A 16109-nucleotide genomic window follows, 5' to 3' on the forward strand; every position below is an offset into this window, starting at 1 on the left:
GCCTTCACCTGTGCTCAGTGGAGTCCTATCGCTGAGCTGTATCCCCAGCTCCATTCACTTCACCTTCTTGGTGGCATCTTTTGAAGTGTTGTTGTTGTTGTTGTTTTTTTTTTTAATTTTAATTAAAGCCTAGTCAATTCTGTTTTTTCTCTTGTTGTTCATGTTTTCATATCATACACAGAAAACATTGGACAATCCAGTTACATAGAATCACATCTATGTTTTCTTAGTTTTATAATTTTAGTCTTTACAATTAGGCCATGGATGCATTTTGGGTTAATTTTTATCTATGGTGTAGCAGTCCTCTTAAGTCACAAAACAGAGAGAGCTGGGAGCCCTGCAAGTGAGTCTGGGGTGTTCGTGGATGTTGTAACAAGTGAGCAGAAACATCTTTATCCCCATCGTCTGTGACACATGACTCGCAGAGAGGAATTACAGTTTTTATTTTATTTTATTTTATTTTTTTAGTTTTTCGAGACAGGGTTTCTCTGTGGTTTTGGAGCCTGTCCTGGAACTAGCTCTTGTAGACCAGGCTGGTCTCGAACTCACAGAGATCCGCCTGCCTCTGCCTCCCGAGTGCTGGGATTAAAGGCGTGCGCCACCACCGCCCGGCTACAGTTTTTATTTTTAATACATCACTCAGACCCCCATGCCGACTATATACATTTTGATTATAGGTTTCCGTGCAAGATGAACTTGTTCAAGTGCAACCCAAGTTTAAAAGCAACCTACTTGAGTCGGTGGAAGTTTTTCGTGAGGACGTTAACAACTTCACAGAAGCCTATGAGATGGTAAATTACATGTGGGATACTGCGTGTTCCAGTGTCTGCGGTGTGGGTTTCTGTGGAATTAAAAGGAACGCATCTCAGAAGCAGGCAGACTGCATGTTAATGACCCAATATTTACCACTACCCCAAAAGGGAGTGGCTATCCCTCTGAGCATGTTACAGAAAAAGCAAGCAGAGTGGACTGTTAAAATAAGCAGCGATCTAGAAGGGTGAGGAAGGAGCGGAGGGCCAGGTTGTCTGCTCCCTAGGGAAAGAATTCTCACAGAATTTCTGATAGAGGTCTGGGGAGATGGCTCAGCAGTTATGCTTGCTGCTCTTGCAGAGGCTGCAGTCAGATCCCAGCACCCACGTTGTTAAGAGTGCTTGCTGCTCAGACATGAGGGGTGGAGTCTGAATACAAGCACCCATGCTGGGCAGCTCACAATGCCCATAATCCAGCTATAAGGGATCTGATGCCCTCTTCTGGCCTCTGAGGTTACCTGCACTCATGTGTGCATATTCCCCCTCCACACACAGATACATACACACACATTAACACACACACGCGCGCACACACACACACGCTTAAAAACAATTTAAATCTTTCTAAAAAATAAAGTGCCTTCTAGGTAGAACCAGTAAGCTGACATATATTGACCAGGAGTAAGAATAGAGATGATATTATTTCTTACAGGAAGGACCAATGGTGCCAAATATTCCACCCCAAGAAGCTAGCAACAGGCTGCAGATATTCCAGGTAAAAAACAGTTTCTTCTGTCACATTGACGGGGCAATATTTTTATATGTGATTTTGAAGAAATCTTATGTTTTATTCTATAATAGAAAAATTAATGTTAAGAAAATACATGCAGATTTTAGCTGCAGTCTAATTGTGTGTGTGTGTATGCATATATATGTGTGCACCGTGTGTGCGGGCACATGTGCATGCATACTTGGAGGCCCGAGGACAATCTTGGTGTCATTCCCTGTCATGACTGACTTTTTTTTTTTCTTTTCTTTTCTGTTCCTTTTCTTTCCTTTTTAAGATAGTGGCTGGAATTCCCCAAATAGACGAGGCTGTCCGCTAAGCCCAGGCCTCGATCTCCCCAGTGCTGGGATTACTGGTTTTGGTACTATGCCCAGCTTCGCACTCCAATCTTCTACACCGTGTCATCTATCCCTTCTTCCCATCCCTCTGTCCAGCCTATACACAGCATCTCAGTATTGTTAGAAATGGATGCTGTGACTGTGACCTGCATGCTTTGTCCTGTTTCTTAGCGTCTCCTTTGATATATGATGAAAGCAAGGGAGATGGATCGTATCATACATTTTATCAGCGTGAGTTTAAATATTGGGCAGTCATGTTCCTGCCTGCCTTTATTCTCAGCGTCAGCCTTCCTTTAATCTGCATACCCGAAAACTCGCGCGGTCCAGACCAACCATTCATCATCTTTTTATGTCATCAGGTGGCTGAGAACATCCTGAGAAAAATAACACATCCATGTGGATGAATGTTTTCTAGATTCATGGAGTACTCAATGGATTTGCCCCCTACGAGTCCTGAGGAAGTCTGTTCTTTGTTTATGTTCCCCCCGTTTACAAACCCTGGTTCCTACAGTATATTCATATAAAATATTTTTGCATTTCCTGTCCCTCCTACGCGCTCAGTCATTGAAGCGGGATGATGGTGGGAGAGATGGCTCAGTGGCTAAGAGCATTTGCTGCTCTTGCAGGGACCTGGGTGACTCAAAACCATCTGTAATTTCAGTTTCAGGGTTCCAGCGGCCTCTTCTGGTCACTTTAGGCACTACACACACATAGTGGACATATGTGCATGCAGACAAATACTCATACATATAAGATAAAAACAAATAAATCCAAGATTCACTTAGAAATGGTTGTTTTCACTAGGCTGCTGAAATCTGACAAGAACACAGCAAGCTAGAGGCCAGGGGTCTGAGGCCACGCTGTGAGTGCAGTGATCTAGTTACAGAAAGCTGGAATTTGGTCGCAGGTGTATGGGGTTTCCCAGCCCAGATGGGAACTACTAGAAGGCTTCCTAGAAGAAGAGGCATCTCAGATGCATTGTGGAGGAATAATCAGAGTTAGGCAGAGGAAGGAGAATTCAACGTTTATGTATAGACAGGTCTTGACTAACAAATCAAGGTGAGGATTATGGACTTTGTCAAAAAAAAAAGAGGTGAAATACTCATAGAAAGAAGAAAACAATCACCCTCCCCCTACTTTCAGACTCAACAGTGAGAGGTAGGGGGGGTGCATTTAGGGAGATGTTCACTCTGTGGAGAACGGACTTCTGTGGCGTGCTTAGATTGTACCAGGTGGGTCACTACTGTTGTATCCTTGCTTGGATCGTGGTTCATATTTTAGCAATCACATATATGCTATTCAATTTTTAATTAAAAAATTTTAAAAAATGAGTGTGCTTGAGAGATGGTTCAGAAGTTAGTATTTTTTTTTTTCTGCACTTACAGAGAGCCTGAGTTTGGTTCCTAGCACCCTTCTGGTGACTCACAACCACCTGTAATGCCAGCTCTGGAGGAATCTGACACTGTCATCCGTCATCTAGTTTCCACAGGCATCACACACACACACACACACACACACACACACACGCGCGCGCACACACACACACACACACACACGCAAATCCACATGCACACACATAGTTAAAATAGAATAAATCTTAAGGAAGGAAAAGATGTGCGCTCTCCTCGGTGTTGCAGTTGAATCTTCTGCTTCACAGGCCGTGTTGCACAGAGAGAAAACAGGCTGGCTCTGCTGTGCTCTGCCATGCTTTCCTCAGTTGTGAGTCCAGCGGGGGAGAGAGGGTGCTAGCCTAAAGTAGCGAAAAAGCCCGAATTACAGATTTTTAAAAATACCATTTTATTACTTTCAAATGAGCAGACAGGGATTTGAAATATAGCATTTCTGGAGACCACTTAGTTCATTAAAGGGTGAATTTAATATAAAATAGATGTGTGCAGAAAGCTTGGAAGCAGCTTTCCCAAGTGCTCTGCCTTCCTCTGGTGACTTGGGTCAGAATAAATTTGCCCCACAAAACCTTTCACAAGTATTACCCTTTCTCTCAATTATAATAAATGATACTTTAATGGGATTTCAATTAATTCTATGCCAGTAAAATTTCAAAATCTTTGTAATAGGCCAATTTTGATGATCTATGGAGGAAATTTGTTACATACTCATCTGGGGAACAACTTTTTGGATTACCAGTGACTGACTATGAGGTTTTACATAAAATCAGGTGAGTTCTGCCAATGTGCAAGTGAGTATCCCATGTAAATCACTAGATGCATATGCAGAAAACATGGCTCAGGATGCACCTTCAATATTCCCCTGACGCCTGATACATCTGACTTGCTAGATGCCTGCATAGCCTCTATGATGGCTTGTGTCAGCTGTCAGCTTGATGATCTAGAACCACATGGGAGATGGACTCCACCAGGCCATGCCCACGGCAGACTGTCTGGCTAACTGAAGTGAGAAGACCCTCCCACTCCGGTGGCGCCACTCCCTAGGCTGGGATCCTACACTGTATATAAGGGGGAAGGCAGAATTCGTCACTTTGTTCTTCTTGACTATGGATCCCCTGTGACCAACTCCCTCAACTTCCTTCTCTCTGAAGGACCCCCTTCCTTCCTGGGGGTTCTTTTCCCAGAGTATGTTATCAACAGAAAAGTCAAAGCCATATGCAAAAGAATGTTTCTGGAGAAGGTGGAGAGTCCATTTCAGTAATTCTGATCTCACGTAAACTTAGCTTAAGACTTACTTTCTCTTTTTACTAATTCTGTACAGTATTAGTGAGTCAGAAGTACTGCGGTTTTGACCCCAGTGCTTTTGATTTCCCTTCTGACCGCATTTATGTCAAGGGTACTCTGCCTCATGGTGTAGGCGTAGATGGTATTGAAATTAGTAGTTAAATAACTTGCTTGATTTTAACCAATATATCTAGGATTTACACAAGATATAGTTAACAGAATCTTTTCTCAGAAGCAGTGTTAAGGCTGGGGCGGGGCTCAGGGTAGAGCGCTGGCCTAGCACGTTTGAGGCCCTGGGTTTGATCCCCAGCACTGGAAGGGGGTGAAGTATTACAAGCATGTTTTTAGAAGAGAGATGAGTGATTCAGCCATGTAGGGTAGATGGTTTTACTCCTAAAACACCAATCCCTGAGAGTAACTCATTCACCAGTTACGTTAGAATTTCAGCTGTCTGACTCTCATCTGTGGCTCGTTCGTTGAATTAGGCTATCTAAGGTAGGGTTCTAGAAAATCTTCACTTCTACACGATCATTGAGAAGTTCTTACACTCTTGGTGTGAGATCCTATATGACAGTCTCCAGTATAGCAGGGCATGTAGCCATCTGACTCATGGTTTATTTTTTTTCTTTGTGTAACAGCCTACCCTAGAACTCATTCTGTAGACCAAGCTGGCCTCAAACTCACAGAGATCTATGCCTGCCTCTGCCTCTCAAGAGCTGGGATTAAAGGCGGGCTCCCCTTGGCCTAGCACATGGATCATTTTTATAATGAAATTTTATTTTATTTAAAACTTAAATCACATTTGTTTATTTTTAAGTGTGTGTGTGTGTGTGCCACAGCATGTGTGTCTAGATCAGAGGACAACTTATGTGTGTTGGTTATATCTTTCCACCATGTGGGACCCATGCACCCAGGGTTCAAATTCAGGCTTGGCTAGAGATAGGTACCTCTATCTGCTGAGCCATATAGCTGGCCCCTGAAATCTATCATTCCTCACAAATTATTGAGTTTAATGAACTCATGTATATTGTCAATCTGTTTCTATGTTGTCGTAGGAAGGCACTGACTAATTCTGAATTCTCGGCTACAGTAAGTACAAGCCACACAAGTGGAAGACACGGAAATGGTGTCTTCGGAGCGCTCTTCTGATGATTTGCTGAAACACAGCCTGCCACCTGCGGGTGACAGAGCAGTGATCTTCCGCTGTGATGTCACCCTGTGGAAAATATACAAGTTCTTCTCTCCCCCTCCTGTTTTGCACACAGTACTGGGAATAACCTCCAAGGGAAAGTGAAGTCTTTCTTAGTGTCATGGAAAAGGACAGTGATTTAAAAATCTGAAAAATAGGATAACTAAAGTGTGAGGATGCACACCTTTAATCCCAGCACTCTGGAGGCAGAGGCAGGGGGATCTCTGTGAGTTCAAGACCAGTGTGATCTACAGAGCAAGTTCCAGGACAGCCAGAGCTACACAGTGAGACCCTATCTCCAAACAAACAAAACAACGACAGCAACAGACAAGGAAACTAACATTGCAGCCCGTGTCTCAGAGTTAGAAAAGAGTCCAGATTCGTCCTTTATAAAATACTCAAAGCATCTGTTCATGCTGAGTGATTCTACGACTTAGGATTTTATGGGCCTTGATCTTTGTATTGGAAGGCACTGCTGCTGTGCGCATCTTGTGTTGAGAGACATCACACACGTGATTATTTTATTCCTCAGGAAAGAACTCAACTTGCTTCAGAAGCTGTATGGCCTGTACGACACTGTCATGGGCAGCATCAGTGGTTACTATGAGATACTCTGGGGAGATGTAGATATTGAAAAAATCAATGCGGAGCTGCTGGAATTTCAGAACAGGTGAGCCTCGCTTCCATTAGCCTGCTTTCTTACAGTGCTTATCTTACATGGCCCCTGCTAGGCAGTTTACAAGCTGAGCATAGAGAAACGGCTCAGGGGTTAAGAGTGCTTCTTGCTCTTTCAGAGGACCCAACCCAAGTTCAGTTCCTGGTAAAACACCCCCCTCTTGGCTTTAGCTCTAGGGCACCCTCTTCTGGTCTCACTGGTACTGCATGCATATGGTGCACATAACCACATAAAGACACCCCCACCAACTGAAAATAAGTCTTTTTTTTAAAAAAAAATATTTTATTTATTTATTATATATACAACATTCTGTCTGTGTGTATGCCTGCAGGCCAGAAGAGGGCACCAGACCTCATTACAGATGGTTGAGAGCCACCATGTGGTTGCTGGGAATTGAACTCAGGACATTTGGAAGGGCAGGCAATGCTCTTAACTTCTGAGCCATCTTTCCAGCCCCCTGAAAATAAGTCTTAAAAAGAGGTATCTCAGGGGCTGGAGAGATAACTCGGCAATCAAAAGTTGTAGATGTTCTTTCAAAGGACCTAGGCTCTCTTCTGAGCACCCACATGGTAGCTCACAGCTATCTTCCAGTTCCAGGGGATCCAATGTCCTCTTCTGGCCTCCCTGGGCACCAGGTTCATAAATAGTACACAGACATACATACAGGCAAAAAGCTCATGCTCATAAAATAAAAATTAAAAGATGCCTCACAAACTATATTATTGTTGTCTGTTCATAACACTTTCTTTGAAGGGAAAAGAATTAGCTTTCTTTAAAAGCAAAACTGACAGAACAAGAATTGCACAGGTGGCCGGGCGGTGGTGGCGCATGCCTTTAATCCCAGCACTCGGGAGGCAGAGGCAGGCGGATCTCTGTGAGTTCGAGGCCAGCCTGGTCTACAAGAGCTAGTTCCAGGACAGGAACCAAAAGCTACGGAGAAACCCTGTCTCGAAAAATCAAAAAAAAAAAAAAAAAAAAAAAGAATTGCACAGGTGAGAGTCTAGAACCCTACCTTTTCCCCTTTTCTTCCTGAAAGGTGTCGGAAACTTCCCAAAGGGCTGAAAGATTGGCAGGCTTTCCTGGACCTCAAGAAAAGAATCGACGACTTCAGTGAGTCGTGCCCTCTGCTGGAAATGATGACCAACAAAGCCATGAAGCAGAGGCACTGGGACCGCATCTCGGAGCTCACCGGCACCCCGTTCGACGTGGAATCGGACTCGTTTTGTCTGAGGAATATCATGGAAGCGCCGCTCCTTAAAAATAAGGACGATATCGAGGTAAGAGAAGGAGGCCTCAGCGGGCTGTTAAGGAAGGTGGTCTTTTTCTTTTCTGTGACTTCTCAAGGAAACATTTGATTTTACATCATGTATTTACCTGTGATGGGCTGTATGCAGGAATGTGCGCTGGAGTGTAAGTGTCTGCAGAGACCAGCAGAGGGCGTCAGATTCCCTGGTGATGGAGTTACAGAAGGTTCTGAGCTGCCTGGTGTGGGTGGGAACCACTGAGCCATCTCTCCAGCTCCGACATTTTATCTGTGTCTGTCTGTCTGTCTGTCTGTCTATCTATCTATCTCTATTTATTTTTATAGGTTTATTTATTTATTTTATGGGTATTGGTGTTTTGCCTGCATGTGTGAGGGTGTCAGACCAATGGAACTAGAGTCACAGACAGTTGTGAGCTGCCATGTGGGTGCTAGGAATTGAACCCGGGTCCTCTGGAAGAGCAGCCATTGCTCTCAGCCACTGAACCATCGCTCCAGCCCCCACACTATTTTATTTTTACTGTTTACTCGTACACATAATTGCACGTATTTGTGGAGCCGAGAATGAGGATTCAGTAGAAGAACAGAATGTGTCACGGCCAGGGCAGGGCACTTCACAGTTCTCTCTATATCTTTGTCATTTCCTTCTGTTTGCGGTTTTCGAGTCCCCCTCTGCTGGTTCTTCATTAAATACACGGCGCCATTGTGAAGAATGGTCCCTTGCTCAGCTGAGTGACACTAGGGCTCCTTTCTCCTGTCCCTCTGCATCCTGGTGTCTCCCCCCTCCCTTCCTGCCTGCCATGACCGCTCTTCTATCTTTTCCTTTGCCAATTCTTCACCATAGGAGAGGGCCTGTATCTGCTTCTCTCCCTCCGTGGCTTCTACAGCTTTTTGAATTGTTTTAAGATTTATTTTCTTTTTAAACATGTGTACATAGGTGGTATGTGGGTGTCTGTGTGTGGGGATGTGCACACGATTGCTGGTGCTCACACAGTATAGGAGAGGACATCAGATTCCCTGGAGCTGGAGGCACAAGCAGTTGTGACCCATACAGTGAGGGTGCTGGGGATAGAACTCAGGCTCTGCAAGAGCAGTACCTGCTTTTACTTGCTTCGCCGTCTCTCTAGCCCCAGTGACGTTTTATTCCTGTGTATTTGTGTGTATGTATTTGTATGTGTGTGTATTTGTGTGTGTATTTGTATGTGTGTGTATTTGTGTGTATGTATTTGTGTGTGTGTGTATTTGTGTGTATGTATTTGTGTGTGTGTGTATTTGTGTGTGTATTTGTATGTGTGTGTATTTGTGTGTGTATTTGTATGTGTGTGTATTTGTGTGTGTATTTGTATGTGTGTGTATTTGTGTGTGTATTTGTATGTGTGTGTATTTGTGTGTGTATTTGTATGTGTGTGTATTTGTGTGTGTATTTGTATGTGTGTGTATTTGTGTGTGTATTTGTATGTGTGTGTATTTGTGTGTGTATTTGTATGTGTGTGTATTTGTGTGTGTATTTGTATGTGTGTGTATTTGTGTGTGTATTTGTATGTGTGTGTATTTGTGTGTGTATTTGTATGTGTGTGTATTTGTGTGTGTATTTGTATGTGTGTGTATTTGTGTGTATGTATTTGTATGTGTGTGTATTTGTGTGTATGTATTTGTATGTGTGTGTATTTGTGTGTGTATTTGTATGTGTGTGTATTTGTGTGTATGTATTTGTGTGTGTGTGTATTTGTGTGTATGTATTTGTGTGTGTGTGTATTTGTGTGTGTATTTGTATGTGTGTGTATTTGTGTGTGTATTTGTATGTGTGTGTATTTGTGTGTGTATTTGTATGTGTGTGTATTTGTGTGTGTATTTGTATGTGTGTGTATTTGTGTGTGTATTTGTATGTGTGTGTATTTGTGTGTGTATTTGTATGTGTGTGTATTTGTGTGTGTATTTGTATGTGTGTGTATTTGTGTGTATTTGTATGTGTGTGTATTTGTGTGTGTATTTGTATGTGTGTGTATTTGTGTGTGTATTTGTATGTGTGTGTATTTGTGTGTGTATTTGTATGTGTGTGTATTTGTGTGTGTATTTGTATGTGTGTGTATTTGTGTGTGTATTTGTATGTGTGTGTATTTGTGTGTGTATTTGTATGTGTGTGTATTTGTGTGTGTATTTGTATGTGTGTGTATTTGTGTGTGTATTTGTATGTGTGTGTATTTGTGTGTATTTGTATGTGTGTGTATTTGTGTGTATGTATTTGTGTGTGTGTGTATTTGTGTGTATGTATTTGTGTGTGTGTGTATTTGTGTGTATGTATTTGTGTGTGTGTGTATTTGTGTGTGTATTTGTATGTGTGTGTATTTGTGTGTGTATTTGTATGTGTGTGTATTTGTGTGTGTATTTGTATGTGTGTATTTGTGTGTGTATTTGTATGTGTGTGTATTTGTGTGTGTATTTGTATGTGTGTGTATTTGTGTGTGTATTTGTGTATGTGCATTTGTGTGTGTATTTGTATGTGTGTGTATTTGTGTGTGTATTTGTGTATGTGCATTTGTGTGTGCATTTGTGTATGTGTATTTGTGTGTGTATTTGTATGTGTGTATTTGTGTATGTGTATTTGTGTGTGTATTTGTATGTGTGTGTATTTGTGTGTGTATTTGTGTATGTGCATTTGTGTGTGTATTTGTGTATGTGTATTTGTGTGTGTGCATTTGTGTGTGTATTTGTGTGTATTTGTATGTGTGTATTTGTATGTGTGTATTTGTGTGTGTGTATTTGTGTGTGTTTGTGTATTTGTGTGTGTGTTCTGAGATTACGGCCGCACTATGTAACTGAACTCACCGTTTAGACCAGGTTGGCCTCGAACTTACAGAGATCCGCCAGCTTCTTCCTCCCAAGAGTGCCACCATGCCCAGCCTTGACTTCTTGATTCTTAAGTGTTGTTTTGTCCTCTGTATTTCTTGAATAAGGACTGTTTGAACTTTTATTTACTCTTTCAATATAGCTTGTATAAGTAGTGTGTTTGTTGTGTTTGTTGAGGATTTGTTGAAGGCAAAAATAGGAAAATGTGCCATGCCCACAAGGCTAGCGCAAGGGACAGACAACATGTTAGAGACGCGGAGCTAGTCAGATGGGAATTGTGGGTATGTGCTTGGGCCAATAGAATAAGGCAGCTGTGAAGAATTCAGATCACAACATTAATCATGTAGACTTGCGGTGTACGGGGTTTCTGAAGTACACCAGGGAAAAGGAGGGTGGGTGGGGTTTATGGGGTGTATACTGATGCTCATGTGAAGATAAAGAATCTTTTGAAAGGCAGTCCTTTTAGAGCCTGCCACTCCACCCTCCTGGGTTTAGCTGCACTTACATTAAAAAAATAAACCAAGTTCATGGTATTTAAGTATTACGTTCTTGGTGAATTCCTCAGGATGTTTTGTCCAAACTTTTCCAGGCAATGTTTTTCACTAAGTCTATTTTTAGTTGACAATTTAAAACAGCATTGCAATTTTCCTTTCCCATACTTTAAATCATCTTTTATTTTGTGTGTGTCTCTGGGCATGCCGTGTATGTGTGTGTCCCTGCGCATGCCGTGTGTGTGTGTGTCCCCGCGCATGCCGTGTGTGTGTGTCCCCGCGCATGCCGTGTGTGTGTGTGTGTCCCCGCGCATGCCGTGTGTGTGTGTGTCCCCGCCCATGCCGTGTATGTGTGTGTCCCTGCGCATGCCGTGTATGTGTGTGTCCCTGCGCATGCCGTGTATGTGTGTGTCCCTGCGCATGCCGTGTATGTGTGTGTCCCTGCGCATGCTGTGTGAGCTTGTAGGAGGCACAGAACAACTTCCGGGAGTCGTCTTTCCTTTCTCCAGGTGGGCTCCAGGAGCTTGGGCTGACGTCATCTGGCTGGGCCCTCTCACCTCTCTGCCTTCTCTGGCTTTCTTGGGAACCTTGGCTTTCTCAGCTGCGAGTTAACTCACTGAGCAAAGGTGGCCTCTGGTCCCTTCTGTGCTACGCGTGCTATGATTTTTATGATGCACATAATTTGCTGTAGAGAATGTCCCGACTCTCCTCCCCTCTTCCTCCGAAGGATATCTGCATCTCTGCCATTAAGGAGAAGGATATCGAAGCCAAGCTGACGCAGGTGATTGAGAACTGGACCAACCAAAACCTCAGTTTTGCTGCATTTAAGGGGAAAGGTGAGCTCCTGCTCAAAGGGACCGAGTCTGGAGAAATCATCACTTTGATGGAGGACAGCTTGATGGTCTTAGGTTCCTTGCTGAGCAACAGGTAATTTCATAATTCACGGGTAAGAATTATATTTGGGCTTTAGCACCATAAACTGCTAGGTTAAAACCCTAATTTTGTAGATTGTGCCCTAACCTTCCAAGCTTTTGTCTGTGCCTGTGTGTACCCAGTGGCCACCCCGTCTGTCTTCAGAGGTACCCAGCCCCAGCGCTGGCAGCTCAACAAGCAGTATGCCCCTCCATCTCCTAGCTGTCACCCAGTGAGAGCATTTGCAACCTCCACCCTCGTAGCTGATCACAATATGTTTTGTACTTTTTTTTTTAATTATGTGTGCATGTTTTTCAGTCTGTGTGTATGCCACGTGTGTACAGAAGTCCAGAAGAGGGTATTGAATCCTCTGGAACTGGAGTTACAGATGGTTGGGAACCATCCAATGCGGGTGTTGGTCGCTGCACTCGGGTCTTCTAGAAGAGCAGCCAGTGCTCTTAACCCCCGAGCCGTCTCTCCAGGCCCAGGCATTCTTGACTCTTCTCTCCCTGACGTCCATACGTCACAGCTCCATCATCAGCAGAGGTCAATTGCCGGGGGACATGGCCATTCTCCTCTCTAAGACGGGATCCCCGGCTAATGACTGGCAGCCCGCGTGACCTCTGGCCCCAGCCTGTGTTTGAGTATGTGTAGTCTATACAGATCCTGGGTCATGGAATTGTGGCTTGGATGTGTCGAGGTGAAGACCCGCTGTTTGCATCTGAGTACTCAGCTGAGGAGCAAACTGATTCAGACTGAGTAGCAAAGATGGTTGTGGCATAATCATTGGCTCTTAGATTTCCAGGCTGGCAATTCCCATGGGTCACCGCAGACTGGCCGTCCTGACTTTCATGGCTGACAGCCTCTTGCAAACAGGTTGTAAGGTGACCTGAAGAATGACAGCAGCCAAGGGCTTCGGGTCTTTGGTTTGAGCATTTGTAGCCTCGGGGCTCCTAGCTAATTGCAGTAGGTTTTTGTTTCTGTAATATATGTGTGCCTGTGTGTGTTTGTGTGTGTCACGTGGATGCAGGTGCCCAGGGAAGCTAGAGGAGAGCACTGCATGCGAATCCCCGAGTCTTATACTTACTTTCACATAACCTGCTAAAACAGACTTATGACGCCACACAACTCAATGTTTTCACAGTTCACTGGGAATCAGTGTCCAGCAGTGCCCAGGGTCCTGCAAGGGAGTACATGGTTACTCCGGGAGACCCTCCTCCAGATACCTGCGAAGCCCCAAGTTTGTCTGCAAATCCTACTCCTGCACTAGCGACAGGCCATCCTCCCAGCAATCTGAAACATGTTTCATATTCCCTTTTTAGATATAATACTCCGTTCAAAAAGAATATCCAGAACTGGGTGTATAAATTGTCCACCTCCTCGGATATCATTGAAGAGTGGCTGGTGGTGCAGAACCTGTGGGTCTATCTGGAAGCCGTCTTTGTGGGTGGGGACATTGCCAAACAGTTGCCTCAGGTAAATACAGCTTTTGCAGTTATTTATAGGATTGTTTGGTGAGCTGGGCCTGGTGGTGCAGGCCTGTGAACGCAACTGCTTGGGAGTGTGAGGCAGGGGAATTGTAAGTTGAAGGCCTTCCCTTCCTGAGCTACTGTGTAAGACCCTTCCCAGAACGAAAATGAAAAAGACGGCCGGGGCTGTAGCTCAGTGGGACGGCGCTTGCCAAGCGCTCATGAAAACCTATGTTCACTCCCTATTGCTATTCAAAAAATATTTGGTGTCATCTATGAAAATCTTCCCAAAGATATATGGTCAAGTCTTAATTTTTTTTTACATTTTATTTACTTTGTGTGTACATACAAATGCGTGTATGTGTACACATGAGGACATACTACACATATGGAGATGAGCCGTGTGAGTCGATTCTCTACTTCTACCATGCGGGCCCTGGAAACTGAGCCCACATCATCCTGCTTGGCATCGGGCATCGGGCTCGTGTGGTCAGGGGCAGGCAAACTATGGCCCAGACCGTGGTCTAGAAATAAAGTTTTAGGTCTGAGAGCCGGCTCCACTGTGAAGAGAATACGCTGCTCTTGCAAAAGACCTGAATTCTATTCTTAGCAACACCCCCACCCCCTCCCCGCTAGGTGGCTAACAACTGCCTGTCACTCCAGCTCCAGGGGACTCCATGTCCTCTTCTTGCTTCCTTAGGCGCTCATGGGCAACACTCCCCTTCAGACGCATAAATAAAATTAAAAATAATTTAAGTTTTTACAGGAACACAGACAACACAGGGCACTGATTTCTAGTTCACACTAGTAGAAAGAAGAAAATCCGTAGTTTCCAATGGTGGAGTCTTGAGATTGAGGAGGTTAACGTGCATTCAAATAGACTACCACCAAGCTGTTGTTTCATCTCTGAGAATAGTAGCATTAAAATTAATCTATGTTTAGTTAAGTACAGATTAACTATTAGTAAGCCCACGACTAGCAGGCCAGGAGTAAACAGTGTGAAGGAAGACCCGGTTTGGAAATGCGTGGTGAGACTCTTCCGTGCAGAGCCTCTAAACAGACTGGGACGGTGGTTCTGCTGGTGCAGTGTTTGCCAAGCATTCGTGAGGCTCTGGGTTCAATTCCCAGGAGCACATAAACCATGCATGCTGGTGCATAGCTGCAGTCCCAGCATGGAGGAGATGAAGGCAGGAGGACGGGAAATCCAGGTCATCCTTGGATGTATGGTGAGCTCAAAGCCAGCTGTAGGCTGTCTGTAACAAATAGTTTACTCTTAAGGTAACTTTCCCTCTTTTACAATTCATCCTTCTCATCCTAAATAGACAGGATCTATGCAGATTATAAATCAAGGATAAAAAGCATGGAAACAGCTCATTTCTCTTTGCAACACATTTTGTTGTAGAAACCTAATACTAAAGTCTGTTTTTTAATTAGGAAATAGCATTTTAAAAAGAGATGAAATTATGCCAGTTTCCAGAGGCATTTTTGCAACTGGACGAAAAACCTAATATCATCCACAGGACCAAGGAAATATTTATTTGCAAGTATGCAAATGAAGCTTTGTTTTGTGATTCCCGTGGTCCCTCCTCCTCCTTCCCTTCTCCCTGAGGTACTGTGGGGCTGTGATTATTCCAAGGACTCTGAGATCAAATTATCTCCGTTGCCTCTTCAGTCTGCTCATCAAACCAAAGCACCTGGGGTGCCGAAAGACTGGATTTGAACTTTAAGTTGATAGCTCTGCGAATTAATCATGTGGCACTTCCAAACTATATTAAATGCAAGGAAACAAATAAGTGATAAACCCCGCCGCGATTAGGCGGCATTTTAATAAGCGGCTTTGCAGGTTTGGGGTCTCGTTCTTCAGAACGAATTCAGACGAAGAAAAGAAAAGAATTTTTTTTTTTTTGTCTCAATGATGTAGCCTGAGATGAACACAGGCTGGGTTTGAAGGACTGGAAGGAATTAGGAAGTGAAGCGCTTGCTCTTTCAATTATCGAGATGCTAATCTTTTACCCAACTACGGATTTGCTTTTAGGAAGCCAAACGTTTCCAGAATATTGACAAGTCGTGGGTCAAAATAATGCAGCGAGCTCACGAGAACCCCAACGTGATCAGCTGCTGTGTCGGGGATGAGACCATGGGGCAACTTTTGCCCCACTTACACGAGCAGCTGGAGGTCTGCCAGAAGTCCCTCACCGGGTGAGACAGCAGGCTTCCTCCCAAGCCGCTTACCTAGTTCTGTCTGCATTTCAGGTTCTTCTAGGGATGGCTCAATGGGAAACAGGAACCTAAATTCCCCTACCTTCGATTTTCAGTAAGAACAACGTGGAGTGGGTGGGCGAAGGCATCACGTTAGCTTCCCAGGACTGTTGTGCCAGTCACCACACACAATGGCTTGAAGCACCAGACGTTAGTTCAGGCCCAGGTCTGTCAGCCAGAGGTGTGGAATCAAGGTGTCAGCCTCCCCGGGAGCTTGTGATGGAGCTGAAGTAGCCCTGGGGCTTCTCAGGCTGGTGTCACAACCCTGATGCCTGTTTCTTCATGTGGCCTTCATTTCTTCTGTTTCTCTTCCGAGGGCACTTGTTATCGAGTGTACTGGGTGTAGGACGTTGTTTCTCGGGATCAGGGGACATACACTAAAACACAAACAATTCTCTTTTAAGAAAAGATGTTTAAATTCAATATACCCTCAGGGACCCT

The 16109-nt window shown here is 44.1% G+C and overlaps 1 protein-coding gene across 2 annotated transcripts in view; it reads left to right on the plus strand.

The window, feature by feature from the left end:
- The window catches only part of Dnah8 (dynein axonemal heavy chain 8), a 240644-nt gene that overhangs the window by 79442 nt on the left and 145093 nt on the right, over positions 1–16109 (plus strand). For both annotated transcript variants that reach the window (XM_041634704.1, XM_041634705.1), the window contains 8 exons: positions 678–791; positions 1462–1524; positions 3950–4050; positions 6286–6423; positions 7466–7706; positions 11756–11955; positions 13263–13416; positions 15445–15608. In XM_041634704.1, the coding sequence (XP_041490638.1) occupies positions 678–791; positions 1462–1524; positions 3950–4050; positions 6286–6423; positions 7466–7706; positions 11756–11955; positions 13263–13416; positions 15445–15608 (1175 nt within the window). The remainder of the gene's footprint in view (positions 1–677; positions 792–1461; positions 1525–3949; positions 4051–6285; positions 6424–7465; positions 7707–11755; positions 11956–13262; positions 13417–15444; positions 15609–16109) is intronic.

This window comes from Microtus oregoni, unplaced genomic scaffold (assembly GCF_018167655.1).
Source record: "Microtus oregoni isolate MIOR12 unplaced genomic scaffold, Mior012 000046F_ref0000063, whole genome shotgun sequence".
Taxonomy (NCBI): Eukaryota; Metazoa; Chordata; class Mammalia; order Rodentia; family Cricetidae; genus Microtus; species Microtus oregoni.